Genomic DNA, 20,750 nt, shown 5'->3' with positions numbered 1-20,750 from the left:
GCACCATCACAGTGTAGTATGCACTGCACCATCATAGTGTAGTATGCACTGCACCATCATAGTGTAGTATGCACTGCACCATCATAGTGTAGTATGCACTGCACCATCACAGTATAGTATGCGCTGCACCATCACAGTGTAGTATGCACTGCACCATCACAGTGTAGTATGCACTGCACCATCATAGTGTAGTATGCGCTGCACCATCACAGTGTAGTATGCGCTGCACCATCACAGTGTAGTATGCACTGCACCATCATAGTGTAGTATGCACTGCACCATCATAGTGTAGTATGCGCTGCACCATCATAGTGTAGTATGCACTGCACCATCACAGTGTAGTATGCACTGCACCATCACAGTGTAGTATGCGCTGCACCATCACAGTGTAGTATGCGCTGCACCATCACAGTGTAGTATGCGCTGCACCATCATAGTGTAGTATGCGCTGCACCATCATAGTGTAGTATGCACTGCACCATCATAGTGTAGTATGCACTGCACCATCACAGTGTAGTATGCACTGCACCATCATAGTGTAGTATGCACTGCACCATCATAGTGTAGTATGCGCTGCACCATCACAGTGTAGTATGCACTGCACCATCATAGTGTAGTATGCACTGCACCATCATAGTGTAGTATGCACTGCACCATCACAGTGTAGTATGCACTGCACCATCACAGTGTAGTATGCGCTGCATCATCATAGTGTAGTATGCACTGCACCATCATAGTGTAGTATGCGCTGCACCATCATAGTATAGTATGCACTGCATCATCATAGTGTAGTATGCACTGCACCATCATAGTGTAGTATGCACTGCACCATCATAGTGTAGTATGCGCTGCACCATCACAGTGTAGTATGCACTGCATCATCACAGTGTAGTATGCACTGCACCATCATAGTGTAGTATGAACTGCACCATCATAGTATAGTATGCACTGCATCATCATAGTGTAGTATGCACTGCACCATCATAGTGTAGTATGAACTGCACCATCATAGTATAGTATGCGCTGCATCATCATAGTGTAGTATGCGCTGCACCATCATAGTGTAGTATGCGCTGCACCATCATAGTGTAGTATGCGCTGCACCATCACAGTGTAGTATGCACTGCACCATCATAGTGTAGTATGCACTGCACCATCACAGTGTAGTATGCACTGCACCATCATAGTGTAGTATGCGCTGCACCATCATAGTGTAGTATGCACTGCACCATCACAGTATAGTATGCACTGCACCATCATAGTGTAGTATGCACTGCACCATCACAGTGTAGTATGCACTGCACCATCATAGTGTAGTATGCACTGCACCATCACAGTGTAGTATGCACTGCACCATCATAGTGTAGTATGCGCTGCACCATCATAGTGTAGTATGCACTGCACCATCACAGTATAGTATGCACTGCACCATCATAGTGTAGTATGCACTGCACCATCACAGTGTAGTATGCACTGCACCATCATAGTGTAGTATGCACTGCACCATCACAGTATAGTATGCACTGCACCATCATAGTGTAGTATGCGCTGCACCATCACAGTGTAGTATGCACTGCACCATCATAGTGTAGTATGCGCTGCACCATCATAGTGTAGTATGCACTGCACCATCATAGTGTAGTATGCGCTGCACCATCACAGTGTAGTATGCACTGCATCATCACAGTGTAGTATGCACTGCACCATCATAGTGTAGTATGAACTGCACCATCATAGTATAGTATGCACTGCATCATCATAGTGTAGTATGCACTGCACCATCACAGTGTAGTATGCACTGCACCATCATAGTGTAGTATGAACTGCACCATCATAGTATAGTATGCACTGCATCATCATAGTGTAGTATGCACTGCACCATCACAGTGTAGTATGCACTGCACCATCATAGTGTAGTATGCACTGCACCATCATAGTATAGTATGCGCTGCATCATCATAGTGTAGTATGCACTGCACCATCATAGTGTAGTATGCGCTGCACCATCATAGTGTAGTATGCACTGCACCATCACAGTATAGTATGCACTGCACCATCATAGTGTAGTATGCACTGCATCATCACAGTGTAGTATGCACTGCACCATCATAGTGTAGTATGCACTGCACCATCATAGTGTAGTATGCGCTGCACCATCATAGTGTAGTATGCACTGCACCATCACAGTATAGTATGCACTGCACCATCATAGTGTAGTATGCACTGCATCATCACAGTGTAGTATGCACTGCACCATCATAGTGTAGTATGCACTGCACCATCATAGTGTAGTATGCACTGCACCATCATAGTGTAGTATGCACTGCACCATCATAGTGTAGTATGCGCTGCACCATCATAGTGTAGTATGCACTGCACCATCACAGTGTAGTATGCACTGCACCATCATAGTGTAGTATGCACTGCACCATCACAGTGTAGTATGCACTGCATCATCACAGTGTAGTATGCACTGCACCATCATAGTGTAGTATGCGCTGCACCATCATAGTGTAGTATGCGCTGCACCATCATAGTGTAGTATGCACTGCATCATCACAGTGTAGTATGCACTGCACCATCATAGTGTAGTATGCACTGCACCATCATAGTGTAGTATGCGCTGCACCATCACAGTGTAGTATGCACTGCATCATCACAGTGTAGTATGCACTGCACCATCATAGTGTAGTATGCGCTGCACCATCATAGTGTAGTATGCACTGCACCATCATAGTGTAGTATGCACTGCACCATCATAGTGTAGTATGCACTGCATCATCACAGTGTAGTATGCACTGCACCATCATAGTGTAGTATGCGCTGCACCATCATAGTGTAGTATGCGCTGCACCATCATAGTGTAGTATGCACTGCATCATCACAGTGTAGTATGCACTGCACCATCATAGTGTAGTATGCACTGCACCATCATAGTGTAGTATGCGCTGCACCATCACAGTGTAGTATGCACTGCATCATCACAGTGTAGTATGCACTGCACCATCATAGTGTAGTATGAACTGCATCATCACAGTGTAGTATGCACTGCACCATCATAGTGTAGTATGCACTGCACCATCATAGTGTAGTATGCGCTGCACCATCATAGTATAGTATGCGCTGCATCATCATAGTGTAGTATGCACTGCACCATCACAGTGTAGTATGCACTGCACCATCATAGTGTAGTATGCACTGCACCATCATAGTGTAGTATGCACTGCACCATCATAGTGTAGTATGCGCTGCACCATCATAGTGTAGTATGCGCTGCACCATCATAGTGTAGTATGCACTGCACCATCACAGTGTAGTATGCACTGCATCATCACAGTGTAGTATGCACTGCACCATCATAGTGTAGTATGCACTGCACCATCACAGTGTAGTATGCACTGCACCATCACAGTGTAGTATGCACTGCACCATCATAGTGTAGTATGCACTGCACCATCATAGTGTAGTATGCACTGCACCATCATAGTGTAGTATGCGCTGCACCATCATAGTGTAGTATGCACTGCACCATCATAGTGTAGTATGCACTGCACCATCATAGTGTAGTATGCGCTGCACCATCATAGTGTAGTATGCGCTGCACCATCACAGTGTAGTATGCGCTGCACCATCATAGTGTAGTATGCACTGCACCATCATAGTGTAGTATGCACTGCACCATCACAGTGTAGTATGCACTGCACCATCATAGTGTAGTATGCACTGCACCATCACAGTGTAGTATGCACTGCACCATCACAGTATAGTATGCACTGCACCATCATAGTGTAGTATGCGCTGCACCATCATAGTGTAGTATGCACTGCACCATCACAGTGTAGTATGCACTGCACCATCACAGTGTAGTATGCACTGCACCATCATAGTGTAGTATGCACTGCACCATCATAGTGTAGTATGCACTGCACCATCATAGTGTAGTATGCACTGCACCATCATAGTGTAGTATGCACTGCACCATCATAGTGTAGTATGCGCTGCACCATCATAGTGTAGTATGCGCTGCACCATCATAGTGTAGTATGCACTGCACCATCACAGTGTAGTATGCACTGCACCATCATAGTGTAGTATGCACTGCACCATCACAGTGTAGTATGCACTGCACCATCACAGTATAGTATGCGCTGCACCATCATAGTGTAGTATGCGCTGCACCATCATAGTGTAGTATGCACTGCACCATCACAGTGTAGTATGCACTGCACCATCATAGTGTAGTATGCGCTGCACCATCATAGTGTAGTATGCGCTGCACCATCACAGTGTAGTATGCACTGCACCATCATAGTGTAGTATGCACTGCACCATCACAGTGTAGTATGCACTGCACCATCACAGTGTAGTATGCACTGCACCATCATAGTGTAGTATGCACTGCACCATCATAGTGTAGTATGCACTGCATCATCATAGTGTAGTATGCGCTGCACCATCATAGTATAGTATGCGCTGCACCATCATAGTGTAGTATGCACTGCACCATCACAGTGTAGTATGCACTGCACCATCATAGTGTAGTATGCGCTGCACCATCATAGTGTAGTATGCGCTGCACCATCATAGTGTAGTATGCACTGCACCATCATAGTGTAGTATGCACTGCACCATCACAGTGTAGTATGCACTGCACCATCATAGTGTAGTATGCGCTGCACCATCATAGTGTAGTATGCGCTGCACCATCATAGTGTAGTATGCACTGCACCATCATAGTGTAGTATGCGCTGCACCATCATAGTGTAGTATGCACTGCACCATCACAGTGTAGTATGCACTGCACCATCACAGTGTAGTATGCACTGCACCATCACAGTGTAGTATGCACTGCACCATCATAGTGTAGTATGCGCTGCACCATCATAGTGTAGTATGCACTGCACCATCATAGTGTAGTATGCGCTGCACCATCATAGTGTAGTATGCGCTGCACCATCATAGTGTAGTATGCGCTGCACCATCATAGTGTAGTATGCACTGCACCATCGCAGTGTAGTATGCACTGCACCATCATAGTGTAGTATGCGCTGCACCATCATAGTATAGTATGCACTGCACCATCATAGTATAGTATGCACTGCACCATCACAGTGTAGTATGCACTGCATCATCACAGTGTAGTATGCGCTGCACCATCATAGTGTAGTATGCACTGCATCATCACAGTGTAGTATGCGCTGCACCATCATAGTGTAGTATGCACTGCACCATCACAGTGTAGTATGCGCTGCACCATCACAGTGTAGTATGCACTGCATCATCATAGTGTAGTATGCGCTGCATCATCACAGTGTAGTATGCACTGCACCATCATAGTGTAGTATGCACTGCACCATCACAGTGTAGTATGCACTGCACCATCATAGTATAGTATGCGCTGCACCATCATAGTGTAGTATGCACTGCACCATCATAGTGTAGTATGCACTGCACCATCACAGTGTAGTATGCACTGCACCATCACAGTGTAGTATGCGCTGCACCATCATAGTGTAGTATGCACTGCACCATCATAGTGTAGTATGCACTGCACCATCATAGTGTAGTATGCACTGCACCATCATAGTGTAGTATGCACTGCACCATCATAGTGTAGTATGCACTGCATCATCATAGTGTAGTATGCACTGCACCATCACAGTATAGTATGCACTGCACCATCATAGTGTAGTATGCACTGCACCATCATAGTGTAGTATGCGCTGCACCATCACGGTGTAGTATGCACTGCACCATCACAGTGTAGTATGCACTGCACCATCATAGTGTAGTATGCACTGCATCATCATAGTGTAGTATGCGCTGCACCATCATAGTATAGTATGCACTGCACCATCATAGTGTAGTATGCACTGCACCATCATAGTGTAGTATGCACTGCACCATCATAGTATAGTATGCACTGCACCATCACAGTGTAGTATGCGCTGCACCATCACAGTGTAGTATGCACTGCACCATCATAGTGTAGTATGCACTGCACCATCATAGTGTAGTATGCACTGCACCATCACAGTGTAGTATGCGCTGCACCATCACGGTGTAGTATGCACTGCACCATCACAGTGTAGTATGCACTGCACCATCATAGTGTAGTATGCACTGCACCATCATAGTGTAGTATGCACTGCACCATCACAGTGTAGTATGCGCTGCACCATCACGGTGTAGTATGCACTGCACCATCACAGTGTAGTATGCACTGCACCATCATAGTGTAGTATGCACTGCACCATCATAGTGTAGTATGCACTGCACCATCATAGTGTAGTATGCACTGCACCATCACAGTGTAGTATGCACTGCACCATCATAGTGTAGTATGCACTGCATCATCACAGTGTAGTATGCACTGCATCATCATAGTGTAGTATGCACTGCACCATCATAGTGTAGTATGCACTGCACCATCATAGTGTAGTATGCACTGCACCATCATAGTGTAGTATGCACTGCACCATCATAGTGTAGTATGCACTGCATCATCACAGTGTAGTATGCACTGCATCATCATAGTGTAGTATGCACTGCACCATCATAGTGTAGTATGCACTGCACCATCATAGTGTAGTATGCACTGCACCATCATAGTGTAGTATGCGCTGCACCATCACAGTGTAGTATGCACTGCACCATCATAGTATAGTATGTACTGCACCATCATAGTGTAGTATGCACTGCACCATCACAGTGTAGTATGCGCTGCACCATCACAGTGTAGTATGCACTGCATCATCATAGTGTAGTATGCACTGCACCATCATAGTGTAGTATGCACTGCACCATCATAGTGTAGTATGCACTGCACCATCACAGTGTAGTATGCGCTGCACCATCACGGTGTAGTATGCACTGCACCATCACAGTGTAGTATGCACTGCACCATCATAGTGTAGTATGCACTGCATCATCATAGTGTAGTATGCACTGCACCATCACAGTGTAGTATGCGCTGCACCATCACAGTGTAGTATGCACTGCACCATCATAGTGTAGTATGCACTGCACCATCATAGTATAGTATGTACTGCACCATCATAGTGTAGTATGCACTGCACCATCACAGTGTAGTATGCGCTGCACCATCACAGTGTAGTATGCACTGCATCATCATAGTGTAGTATGCACTGCACCATCATAGTGTAGTATGCGCTGCATCATCATAGTGTAGTATGCACTGCACCATCATAGTGTAGTATGCACTGCACCATCACAGTGTAGTATGCACTGCACCATCATAGTGTAGTATGCACTGCACCATCATAGTGTAGTATGCACTGCACCATCATAGTGTAGTATGCACTGCACCATCATAGTGTAGTATGCACTGCACCATCATAGTGTAGTATGCACTGCACCATCATAGTGTAGTATGCACTGCACCATCATAGTGTAGTATGCACTGCACCATCATAGTGTAGTATGCACTGCACCATCATAGTGTAGTATGCACTGCATCATCATAGTGTAGTATGCACTGCACCATCACAGTATAGTATGCACTGCACCATCATAGTGTAGTATGCACTGCACCATCATAGTGTAGTATGCACTGCATCATCATAGTGTAGTATGCACTGCACCATCACAGTATAGTATGCACTGCACCATCATAGTATAGTATGCGCTGCACCATCATAGTGTAGTATGCACTGCACCATCACAGTGTAGTATGCACTGCACCATCACAGTGTAGTATGCACTGCACCATCATAGTGTAGTATGCACTGCACCATCATAGTGTAGTATGCGCTGCACCATCATAGTGTAGTATGCACTGCACCATCATAGTGTAGTATGCACTGCACCATCACAGTGTAGTATGCACTGCACCATCATAGTGTAGTATGCACTGCACCATCACAGTGTAGTATGCACTGCACCATCACAGTGTAGTATGCACTGCACCATCATAGTGTAGTATGCACTGCACCATCACAGTGTAGTATGCACTGCACCATCATAGTATAGTATGCACTGCACCATCACAGTGTAGTATGCACTGCACCATCACAGTGTAGTATGCGCTGCACCATCACAGTGTAGTATGCACTGCACCATCATAGTGTAGTATGCACTGCACCATCATAGTGTAGTATGCACTGCACCATCACAGTGTAGTATGCGCTGCACCATCACGGTGTAGTATGCACTGCACCATCACAGTGTAGTATGCACTGCACCATCATAGTGTAGTATGCACTGCACCATCATAGTGTAGTATGCACTGCACCATCACAGTGTAGTATGCGCTGCACCATCACGGTGTAGTATGCACTGCACCATCACAGTGTAGTATGCACTGCACCATCATAGTGTAGTATGCACTGCACCATCATAGTGTAGTATGCACTGCACCATCATAGTGTAGTATGCACTGCACCATCACAGTGTAGTATGCACTGCACCATCATAGTGTAGTATGCACTGCATCATCACAGTGTAGTATGCACTGCATCATCATAGTGTAGTATGCACTGCACCATCATAGTGTAGTATGCACTGCACCATCATAGTGTAGTATGCACTGCACCATCATAGTGTAGTATGCACTGCACCATCATAGTGTAGTATGCACTGCACCATCATAGTGTAGTATGCACTGCACCATCATAGTGTAGTATGCACTGCACCATCATAGTGTAGTATGCACTGCATCATCACAGTGTAGTATGCACTGCATCATCATAGTGTAGTATGCACTGCACCATCATAGTGTAGTATGCACTGCACCATCATAGTGTAGTATGCACTGCACCATCATAGTGTAGTATGCGCTGCACCATCATAGTGTAGTATGCACTGCACCATCATAGTGTAGTATGCGCTGCACCATCATAGTGTAGTATGCACTGCACCATCACAGTGTAGTATGCACTGCACCATCACAGTGTAGTATGCACTGCACCATCATAGTGTAGTATGCACTGCACCATCATAGTGTAGTATGCGCTGCACCATCATAGTGTAGTATGCACTGCACCATCATAGTGTAGTATGCACTGCATCATCACAGTGTAGTATGCACTGCATCATCATAGTGTAGTATGCACTGCACCATCATAGTGTAGTATGCACTGCACCATCATAGTGTAGTATGCACTGCACCATCATAGTGTAGTATGCACTGCACCATCACAGTGTAGTATGCACTGCATCATCATAGTGTAGTATGCACTGCACCATCATAGTGTAGTATGCACTGCACCATCATAGTGTAGTATGCACTGCACCATCATAGTGTAGTATGCACTGCACCATCATAGTGTAGTATGCACTGCACCATCATAGTGTAGTATGCACTGCATCATCACAGTGTAGTATGCACTGCATCATCATAGTGTAGTATGCACTGCACCATCATAGTGTAGTATGCACTGCACCATCATAGTGTAGTATGCGCTGCACCATCACAGTGTAGTATGCACTGCACCATCACAGTGTAGTATGCACTGCATCATCATAGTGTAGTATGCACTGCACCATCATAGTGTAGTATGCACTGCACCATCATAGTGTAGTATGCGCTGCACCATCACAGTGTAGTATGCACTGCACCATCACAGTGTAGTATGCACTGCATCATCATAGTGTAGTATGCACTGCACCATCATAGTGTAGTATGCACTGCACCATCATAGTGTAGTATGCACTGCACCATCATAGTGTAGTATGCACTGCACCATCATAGTGTAGTATGCACTGCACCATCACAGTGTAGTATGCACTGCACCATCATAGTGTAGTATGCACTGCATCATCACAGTGTAGTATGCACTGCATCATCATAGTGTAGTATGCACTGCACCATCATAGTGTAGTATGCACTGCACCATCATAGTGTAGTATGCACTGCACCATCATAGTGTAGTATGCACTGCACCATCACAGTGTAGTATGCACTGCATCATCATAGTGTAGTATGCACTGCACCATCATAGTGTAGTATGCACTGCACCATCATAGTGTAGTATGCACTGCACCATCATAGTGTAGTATGCACTGCACCATCATAGTGTAGTATGCACTGCACCATCATAGTGTAGTATGCACTGCATCATCACAGTGTAGTATGCACTGCATCATCATAGTGTAGTATGCACTGCACCATCATAGTGTAGTATGCACTGCACCATCATAGTGTAGTATGCACTGCACCATCATAGTATAGTATGTACTGCACCATCATAGTGTAGTATGCGCTGCACCATCACAGTGTAGTATGCGCTGCACCATCACAGTGTAGTATGCACTGCATCATCATAGTGTAGTATGCACTGCACCATCATAGTGTAGTATGCGCTGCACCATCACAGTGTAGTATGCACTGCACCATCATAGTGTAGTATGCACTGCACCATCATAGTGTAGTATGCACTGCACCATCACAGTGTAGTATGCGCTGCACCATCACGGTGTAGTATGCACTGCACCATCACAGTGTAGTATGCACTGCACCATCATAGTGTAGTATGCACTGCACCATCATAGTATAGTATGCACTGCACCATCACAGTGTAGTATGCACTGCACCATCACAGTGTAGTATGCACTGCACCATCACAGTGTAGTATGCACTGCACCATCATAGTGTAGTATGCGCTGCACCATCACAGTGTAGTATGCACTGCACCATCACAGTGTAGTATGCACTGCACCATCATAGTGTAGTATGCACTGCACCATCACAGTGTAGTATGCGCTGCACCATCACAGTGTAGTATGCGCTGCACCATCATAGTATAGTATGCACTGCACCATCATAGTGTAGTATGCACTGCACCATCATAGTATAGTATGCACTGCACCATCACAGTGTAGTATGCACTGCACCATCACAGTGTAGTATGCACTGCACCATCATAGTGTAGTATGCACTGCACCATCACAGTGTAGTATGCGCTGCACCATCACGGTGTAGTATGCACTGCACCATCACAGTGTAGTATGCACTGCACCATCATAGTGTAGTATGCACTGCACCATCATAGTATAGTATGCACTGCACCATCACAGTGTAGTATGCACTGCACCATCACAGTGTAGTATGCACTGCACCATCACAGTGTAGTATGCACTGCACCATCATAGTGTAGTATGCGCTGCACCATCACAGTGTAGTATGCACTGCACCATCACAGTGTAGTATGCACTGCACCATCATAGTGTAGTATGCACTGCACCATCACAGTGTAGTATGCACTGCACCATCATAGTGTAGTATGCACTGCACCATCATAGTGTAGTATGCACTGCACCATCATAGTGTAGTATGCACTGCACCATCACAGTGTAGTATGCACTGCACCATCACAGTGTAGTATGCACTGCACCATCACAGTGTAGTATGCGCTGCACCATCATAGTGTAGTATGCGCTGCACCATCACAGTGTAGTATGCACTGCACCATCATAGTGTAGTATGCACTGCACCATCATAGTGTAGTATGCACTGCACCATCACAGTGTAGTATGCGCTGCACCATCACGGTGTAGTATGCACTGCACCATCACAGTGTAGTATGCACTGCACCATCATAGTGTAGTATGCACTGCACCATCATAGTATAGTATGCACTGCACCATCACAGTGTAGTATGCACTGCACCATCACAGTGTAGTATGCACTGCACCATCACAGTGTAGTATGCGCTGCACCATCACAGTGTAGTATGCACTGCATCATCACAGTGTAGTATGCAGTAATTTCACAGCGCATTACAACTTTGTACGCGGAGCAGAAATTTTTTGCTACTGAAACTGTGGCCTACTGGAAATTGCCTATTGCAGCCTACTGCGCATTTACTTCCATGAGACATTGCCTAAAATCCAGCAAGTCATGCATACTGTGAATTGGTGTTGGGCCGGTAAGGAGTTATCCACTTTTACCGATACCGCGTCATTATCGGTATCCGGAAAACCAATCATTTTCGGTAACAGCTAGTTATCCGTGGCCAGTTCGATATGATCGGTATTTATCCGTGAAAGCCTATCGGTAATTGGTTATCTGGAAAGATTTTTGTATTTGACAGGCTACAGCATTACCAGCGATGTGTGCGCAGGAGAGTCTCCCGCACAATGAGCTGCTTATGAAAGAGCTCATTTGACGTCTCGCCCACAATCGCTATGTAACGGAATGAGAATGAAAAATAAAAATCGGCGTCAATTGAAGTTATGGTTAATAGCAAAAACGCATCTTTGTGGAACACGCTAATCAAAAAGAGTCGCTCAGCGCACATTGGCAATCATAACTTTTTTCTCAGACATTCTGAAAACACAACGCATGCGAATCATATAACTCTTTCTTCAACAAACATTACTACACTTACCTATAGGTATCTAGTATTATATTACGTCGTACATTGATAAATGTAAAACATAATATACATTTTATCAAATATAAAACGTATATTACGTTTTATATTTGATATATTTATACGCTTTATATTTGATTTATCCCCCACCTGGGTTATATAAAAATGGGCAGTAGGTAAGCTGAAGTTAAACACACACTGAAAACCATATATCGAACTTCAATACCGACAATACTGAACTTTCTTAGTTGGCAAAGGATACCGAAGATGGTAAATACCGAATATACTGACACCGGAAAAACCGACAAAAAAGTGTAAGGATATCCTATCCGGCACTAAATTATATACCGGCCCAACACTACTGTGAATGATCACTCTTTATAACATGAAACTGCATGTGTACTGCAACTGAGCATTAACATGAAGTTGGTACTGTGCATCAACTGACACTGCTGGCTTTCACTGTTGGCGCTTCAATTTCCCTGTTAACACACATTCACAGAAGTTTTTACCACAATTGATGGTGTTTGAAAGCGGAACACAGATTGTCAGATGCGGTGTTTAGCAAGCTCATGGACTTGTGCTCTAACTCCCATATCATTTTGGAATAGAGTGTCAGACATTATCACCATTCCAATGAAACTGTTGTCTTTGTATTGAATTATCATTAACATTAAAACAATACTAGATTCTCATTTCAGCCACATATACCATGCTGATGCCTGATTGGAATCAATTTGTTTGCCCACTCACACTCAAGTTTGAACAGCATTCATATCATGCATTTGTGTTGTGGTTGCAACCGGATCAACTCAATACAGTGGAACCTTGGTTTTCGAACGCTTCGGTTCTCGACCAAAAAAATTGAAATTTGTTCGTCTCGGATCTCGAACATAAATTCGGTTCTCAACCAAACCGGAGCATGCGCATTAGAATTAAACGTTTGGAACAGCTCCAGAAACAGCATGGAAAAATTCGTTAACAAAGGGAGAAACAAGTTACGCTTCATAAAGTCTTTACAAAAAGAAAGAAACTATCTGGGACGACGTCCCTCTACTGATGAGATTTGCTAGGAAGACAACTCGTCCAGTCGAGTTACCCTAAATTGTTTTGGAAGAGGATTCTTCTTCAAAGATGTGAAGTAAACGTTCCATTGCTGTTTATATTTTCTTTTTCACACTATTTTTGATATAGCCCATCTGTTGCATTCTTTGCTGTTTCAGTATCAATTTCTGCAATTTTTGGTCTTGTATCTTAACCTAGAATGTTTTCGATTTTTTAAGAGCAAAGCATACGAAATGTCTACTTTTCGTTTTCTGTTTTCATCATCATAGATGGAAAATCTTTTATTCAAAATAAACACGATCTACTTCTACCCGTTTTTATTTGTAGTATGTAGTATACAGTACAGTTTATAGTGTAAAATGTTTAAAAATACTTTACCAAAGTTGTTTTCTCGGCTTGGAATGGATTAAAATTCACATACATTAATTCTAATGGGAATAATTGTTTCAGATCTCAAACAACTCGGTTTTCGAACAACCTTCTGGAACGGATTATGTTTGAGAACCGAGGTTCCACTGTACTTGATTCCACGATGAGTTTTTTACAAAAATGAGCCGTCCATGCATGTACAGTGTAATACAAAAGTGCCTACTGTATCTAGCACTGCAAAATTCACAGTAGCAACATTCTCACAAAATCCCGCACTGCAAACTGCAGTAGGTAACACCACCACTGCATGAATACTGCTTACTGCGTATTAGAATATAGTTGTACTCCATGTACACTGTGTGCTGTACAGTAGTAAAAGTAAACAATGCAATTGCACTACATGACTGCGACACTTTACTGCTGCTACTGCACTGCTAATGCAACTACAAATATTCAGAGAAAAATTTACAGCAATTTCATGTATTTCACATCTGGGCACCAGAGAGTATTTATCAATGCACAATTGTGATTTTTATTTGAATGCTTACCACCCTGGCACAGACATTGTTACAATGATCTGATTGTACTTACGGGCCATGTCTACATCCTCAATGTTGACCAGGGTTTTGCTGGTTGAGTCAATAAGACTCGCTTCCTCGTATGATTCAGAAACATCTTTTGCTGGACTATGAATCAGATGAGTCTTCCTTTTTAGGTTGACTGTGCTTGGCAGCTCTTCGACAGAGTCTCGCTCCAGCGATGACTTGCGCAGAACAACAACTTTGCTGTTTGACTCATAGTCAAGCTGATCCTCCAACTCAACCCTGGGTTTAGGGCTATTTTTCATGAATTTCATGGAGGAGCCATTACTGTCTGGTTGTTGAACCATTGTCAACCTCTCATTTGAAGAACCTTTTTTATCAAAGTTTATGTCAGATAACTTATCTGTATCATTAGAATGATTTACAAGCATGAGTTCCTTGTCTTCATCAGCTGCAATATGCTCCTTAGTTTTTTCGCCTTTGGCTGTCACTTTATGTTTTACACGAGTTGAATCCTTAGCTCTGTTCTTACGAGTATGAGTGGCACCTTTGGAACTCTCTTCTGATATTTGATCATCGTCGCTGTCAATAAATGCTTTCGCAATGCGTCTTTTTCGTTTCACTTTTGCTTTTACAATAGGTTCTGCGCTGTCGGTGCTATCTGAAGAAATATCAAAGATGCGTCGGTTCTTAACGGGTTTCTCTTTAACCGTTTCAACCTCATCCAAGGAGTCATTTAGCAGCTCTTTATAGCTTGTCGTATTCGTTGCAGTCCTCGTTGGCCTGCTCGACATTACTTTAACTTCTGGTTCTCTACTCAGTTCCTTAGTCACCTTCACACGCGACTTTTTAGCCTTTTTTTCCTTACCCTGTCGTCTGCTTCCCAATGGTTTTTCCTTGTCAACAGTCGATGAGTTTTCTGGGTCAGCGACTGACGGTACAGGAGCATTGTTCTGCCCTTCGGTAGCGGTTTTAGCAGACAGTTGTTCCTTAAAGTCACTTAAGGTTTTAGCAGGATCTATGAAGGTTTCTGAGAGAGAATAGTCAAATGGGTCTTTGAATTTTGGCCGCTCATCTTTTTTTGTTGTTCCAACATCTTCCTTTTTAACCACTTTCTAAAGGAAATAAAACAGATTCTAAACTATAAAACTTGAATGCATGGCAATCAATCATAACAAATAAAACATATACTATCAAGTCCCTGCATTCTCTATTGCAGCCATAGCTTGACATTTGAGTGACCCAACATAAGAGAAAGTTGAGATGAGAGTAAAATTTCGAGCAAGTTTCTACCTTGAGACATGAGAAAACTCTGAGATACGAGCATATGAGATGGTTCTCTGTGCGGCCGTTCAGTAGCCGAGCAGCCGCTTCTGAGAGCAGCATCATTCGGCCTTTTTTATTGAATCAGTTTGCAAAAAGTTTCAAAAAGGTTGGCTAAAAGTTGTAGTGAAATCGAGACGAAAAGCACCAAACCAGAAATATATTAAAAAATTAAAATGAAGACACATTAGAGGTTAGTAAAAGATTAGAACTTAGCTTTAAGTGCGTGTTTAATAAACTGAATTCATTTAAAGGTTGACTTTCAACAAAATTCCCATTACAGTTATTTGGTATCAGAAAATTCACCATGTCTTACTCTGTTGTGTTGCAGGTGTGAAATATATGGGAATGTGATTACAAGCTCTTAAAAGCTACAAAAACGAACAATAATCGCAGCCACACGAGACCGCCGTAGTTTAGATTCCTTTTCAAAACGGCTCAAATGGGATGTAGATGTTACAGGATGGTTTCTGTTTACACTTTCATGCAACCTTATTCGTCGAAATATTTTCACAAATATACGTACTTCACGCATTCAATAAAACCATGTCTAATGTTCTTACGCATCTGTTTTATCATCATCGTAATGCTGTCACTTTTAGCAGTGATATCTTATAACTTACCGTAAAAAGTCGTTAGGCTTTTTAACCTTAGCTCGAAAGAGTACATATTGTCTGATAATCATGACGAGCCTGTTGGTCACCTGTGATAATCGAAAAGTGCTGCAAAAATTATTTGCGAAGTATTGGGTCACGCGATCAGATTACAACTTGACTATTGAATAATGCCGAAACAAAACTGTAAAGTAGCGAGCATCTATATTTGATACGGGGTCTTCGGTAAAACCTCAAGTGTTTATCATAAACTAGTGCTACGATAAGTTTATATTGAGCTTTTTATTGGCCTTTCAATTTACGTGAGAACATCACGTGACAAGACAATAACCAAACTGTAATGAATACGTCAGAGAAATAAAGAAATTCCAATCTACGGCGGCTTTTCGTTTTTGAGCTTTTAAGAGCTTGTAATCACATTTCCACGTATTTGGCACCTACAACACAACAGAGTCAGACATGGTGAATCGTTTGATAACAAATAAGTGTAATGTAAATTTTGTTGCAGGTCAACCTTAAAATTAAATTCAAAGTTTATGTTGTGTTACATAGCATCACAAAAGTCTAGTGTACTGAGCGCATTGCTGTTAAGTCTCTCTCACACAGCGGTCAGCCAACCGATCTGTCTCAAAGGTGATAACTCCATACAGTCCTGTACGAAGTAATGTAACATTTATCGCAGATCATAACCACTAAAAAGGCATTTGATATTTTGCGAGTGTAAGTAGTCAATTACACAAATTAAAAACGGATTTTCCATCGTAATATCATGTTTTTAGGTAGCTTTTCATAGGAAACAGATTAATTTGTATTTAGCTACTTGACATAAGGAATATTGCTTTGAGATATGAGAAAGTTGGCATAAGAGCTCAGTCTCAGAATGCATTAAGCTTGTATGTCGAGGTATGACTGTACCTCAAACACAGATAACCACCTACTTTCCCTTGCTTCTTCTTGCCCTTAGTCCTCGCTGGCCCACCATCCCTACTACCAACGGATACTTTAATCTCTGACCCTTTACAAAGAATCTCCATTTGTCGAGATGGTGGCTCTACGTGAGTAGAGCTGGACTCACTCCCTTCAGCATCATTTGAAACCTTGACATTCGGAGTCGCATCGCTGCAGTATGGTTCACCATTCATTGACAGGCCTGAGGATACATTTAGGTCAGCAGGTGCCACCTCTGGATCAGTTTGAATCTACAAAAAATTGAGCTTTGTCATTGTTTAGTGGAAGGAGTCACCATTGCGTAGCAGGTGTTATATTTTACTAGTAGGCAGTGTTTCCACGAGGGAGGAACCATCCCTTAAAGGGAAGAGCCAGCCCTTAGAGGAAGGAGCCATCCCTTGGAGGGAGGAGAAATCCCTTAGACGGAGGAGGCATCCCTTAAAAGGAAAGAGTCATTCCTTAGAGGGAAGAGTCATTCTTTAGAGAGAAGGGTCATCTTTGAGAAGAAGGAGTGATTCCTTAGAGGGAGGAGTGATTCCTTAGAGGGAGGAATCATCTCTTAGAGGGAGGAATCATCTCTTAGAGAGAGGAGTCATCTCTTAGAGAGAGGAGTCATTCCTTGGAGGGATGAGTCATTCCTTGGAGGGATGAGTCATTCCTTGGAGGGATGAGTCATTCCTTAGAGAGAGGAGTCATCCTTTAGAGGGATGGGTTATTCCTTAGAGGGAGGAATCATTCCTTAGAGGGAAGAATCATTCCTTAGAGGGAAGAATCATTTCTTAGAGGGAGGAGTAATCTCTTAGAGGGAGGAGTGATTCCTTAGAGGGAGGAGTGATTCCTTAGAAGGAGGAGTCATTCCTTAGAGGGAGGAATCATCTCTTAGAGAGAGGAGTCATTCCTTGGAGAGATGATTCATTTCTTGGAGGGATGAGTCATTCCTTGGAGGGATGAGTCATTCCTTAGAGAGAGGAGTCATCCTTTAGCGGGATGAGTTATTCCTTAGAGGGAGAAATCATTCCTTAGAGGGAGGAATCATCCCTTAGAGGGAGGAATCATCCCTTAGAGGAAGGAGTCATCCCTTAGAGGGAGGAGTATTTTCTTAGAGGAAAGAGTCATCCCTCAGAGGGAGGAGTCGTTCCTTAGAGGGAGGAATCATCCTATAGAGCTGAGATGTCAAACTCAATTGTACAAGGGGCCAAATTTCCAAACCGATCTAGGTCGCAGGGCCGAACTGGATAAACATTTATTGAACGCGCTAAAACTAAATGTTTTTGAAACATAAATATGGATAAAAACAGACAGAAATGTCACTCTGAAACAAACTTCAGGTTAAATTGACGCGATAAATACGCAGAAAGGCAGCTGAAGCATTGCATTATGGGATCTGTAGTTCTGTGCAGTATTATGTCATCAGTGCTCCACATCGATGGGCCACGAATAACAATAATGTAAAATGACCTTGCGGGCCAGATCTGATTACAAAGTGGGCCGGATGTGGCCCGCGCGGGCCGTGAGTTTGACACATGTGCCGGGCTTAGAGGGCAGAGTCATTCCTTAGAGGGAGGAGTTATTCCTTAGAGAGAAATAAGTCGTCACTTAAGGGTATGAGTTACTACTGAGGTAAAGGAGTCATCACTGAGTAGTAGGAATGACAGTTGAGTTGAGAGAGTCACTTGTGAGAAGGGAAAACTCACTGCTGTGTGGGAGGAGCCACTGGTTAGCAGGAAAACTCACTGCTGTGTGGAAGGAAAGCTTGCCAAACTTGATATCCTTTGCGTGTCAGAGCTACTACTTTTTAACAAGCCATTGCTGGCATCTATTATGATATAATTTGGAACAATTAGTTGAAAGGGAATCACAAATGACTCATATTATATCTTCTCCAGTATTTGTAATGCATTAGCCAAAAGCTGGGCAATGAGAAAAACAGATGTGTGCTCTTCTTTACACTGACAAACAATCATGGGTTAGTCAAAAACAAAAGCCCACGCATACTCTCGACAGGCTAGTGCCAGCTCAGATATTGTAGGAGCTGAGCTTGAGACTTACCACATCGGCTCTAGTAAAGTACTGATAAGCTTCTCTATGCCTTCCCTAATTTGTTATATTTACATTAATTAGCTAAATGTACAATTTATAATAATGGCAAAAGCGTAATACTACTACAACATGCCAAAAGAGTTAACCACAAATAATTTAATCTGTCAATAAGACAGGCAGTGATTCTCTACCACTCTTTATAGATGTTAAATGCGTGTAACAGTAATGAGTGAGTGGGAACTAGTGCAAAGAAGATGCACTTGGTAATCTCTAGGAATGTCAGCCGGCTGTTAAACAGCCAGTTGCAGGGCAAACAATGTCCAATAGTAGCAAGTGTTTGGTAAAACGCAAAAACAAATGCCTCAAAGGAGAAAAAAACCAACCAGCAAGCTACTCTCGCAAAGGGGTTTATGCAAGGCCAATGACCTCGAAACTGAGTGAATTTCTGCAACAATGATGATGCTGACCTTCAATGACTCAGCATTTTTTGCATGTAAAAGATACAGAGTATACAAACAGCTGAAAAAATTAAATGTAAATATAAAAATATTTAATAAATCAATATTTTTTCTTGCACTCTTATCAGACCAGTTTTAAAAGGTACAGTAGTAATTCTCCAGTAACAAATTTACAAGGAATAAATACTCCGTTCGGTGTCAAGATAGAGCTAACAAATCAGAGAGGAGACAAGTCATAATCACTTACTTCATCAACACCCGGAACAATGACCTCTGGCATCACACTGGCCTAGAAACAAAAGTTAATGAGAGAAGTGGCGGCATGCTGTCGATGAAGGTACAATCACAACGCCTATATACATGTGAAATAGCCAACAAAATAACCTCCCTAAAATATACTGATAACATTCAGTTTAGCATAGTTGACCCCTTCAATCTTGATGTCATAATAGTTGTGGACCATTCGGCTATTACTCGAAATGCCTAACGTTTTGTGGTGGAGCTGGAGCTTTATTTTTCTCCTAGCTCATCAGAATCTTTGGACGATAGATTTATCCCTTTTACAGACGAAACGAACCTAATGTGGCCTATATTTTACATTCTCCTTCAGGCAAATTGACGTTAATGACATCAGCCTCAGCATTTTTCTAAAATGTTTTTCATATATGTTGCAGTATCAGACCGAGTTAAACAAGAAATTACTTTGATTATAAAGTATTAGCGTGGTGTTGTTATTAAGTATTTTAATGGTGCCGCTTTCAAAGTTTAAAACAAAACGTAAAACTTTGGAACTAGAAAACAGACATAACGTTTTTAATTTTTAAAGACGCTTTCAACTTTTAAAGTTGGACTACACCATAATAATGGATGCTTTAGTGTCGTGCAGTGTTCCTCAAGAGTTTCTCATCGTTCATCAAAACGTTTTAAAGTCTTCAGGTAATATTGTAAATCACATAGTGGACGAATCTGAAAATAATGGATACGACTTAGACCTACATGACTTTGAATCAGAGTGTAGCTCTGGTGATGGTAATCTTTTCAGACACATCGTCACTA

The 20,750-nt window shown here is 42.8% G+C and overlaps 1 protein-coding gene across 1 annotated transcript in view; it reads right to left on the bottom strand.

Annotated features, from left to right (window-relative positions):
• The window catches only part of LOC137391120 (uncharacterized), an 82,513-nt gene that overhangs the window by 23,699 nt on the left and 38,064 nt on the right, over window positions 1–20,750 (bottom strand). Inside the window, exons 13-15 of the mRNA XM_068077487.1 lie at window positions 19,942–19,983; window positions 17,187–17,447; window positions 14,361–15,426 (exon numbers count right to left, since the gene is read on the bottom strand). Coding sequence (XP_067933588.1) covers window positions 14,361–15,426; window positions 17,187–17,447; window positions 19,942–19,983 — 1,369 coding nt within the window. The remainder of the gene's footprint in view (window positions 1–14,360; window positions 15,427–17,186; window positions 17,448–19,941; window positions 19,984–20,750) is intronic.

Source organism: Watersipora subatra, chromosome 1 (genome assembly GCF_963576615.1).
Source record: "Watersipora subatra chromosome 1, tzWatSuba1.1, whole genome shotgun sequence".
Lineage (NCBI taxonomy): Eukaryota > Metazoa > Bryozoa > Gymnolaemata > Cheilostomatida > Watersiporidae > Watersipora > Watersipora subatra.
Note: the sequence above shows the minus strand (reverse complement) of the source record. Positions and strands in the feature narration are given on the sequence as shown.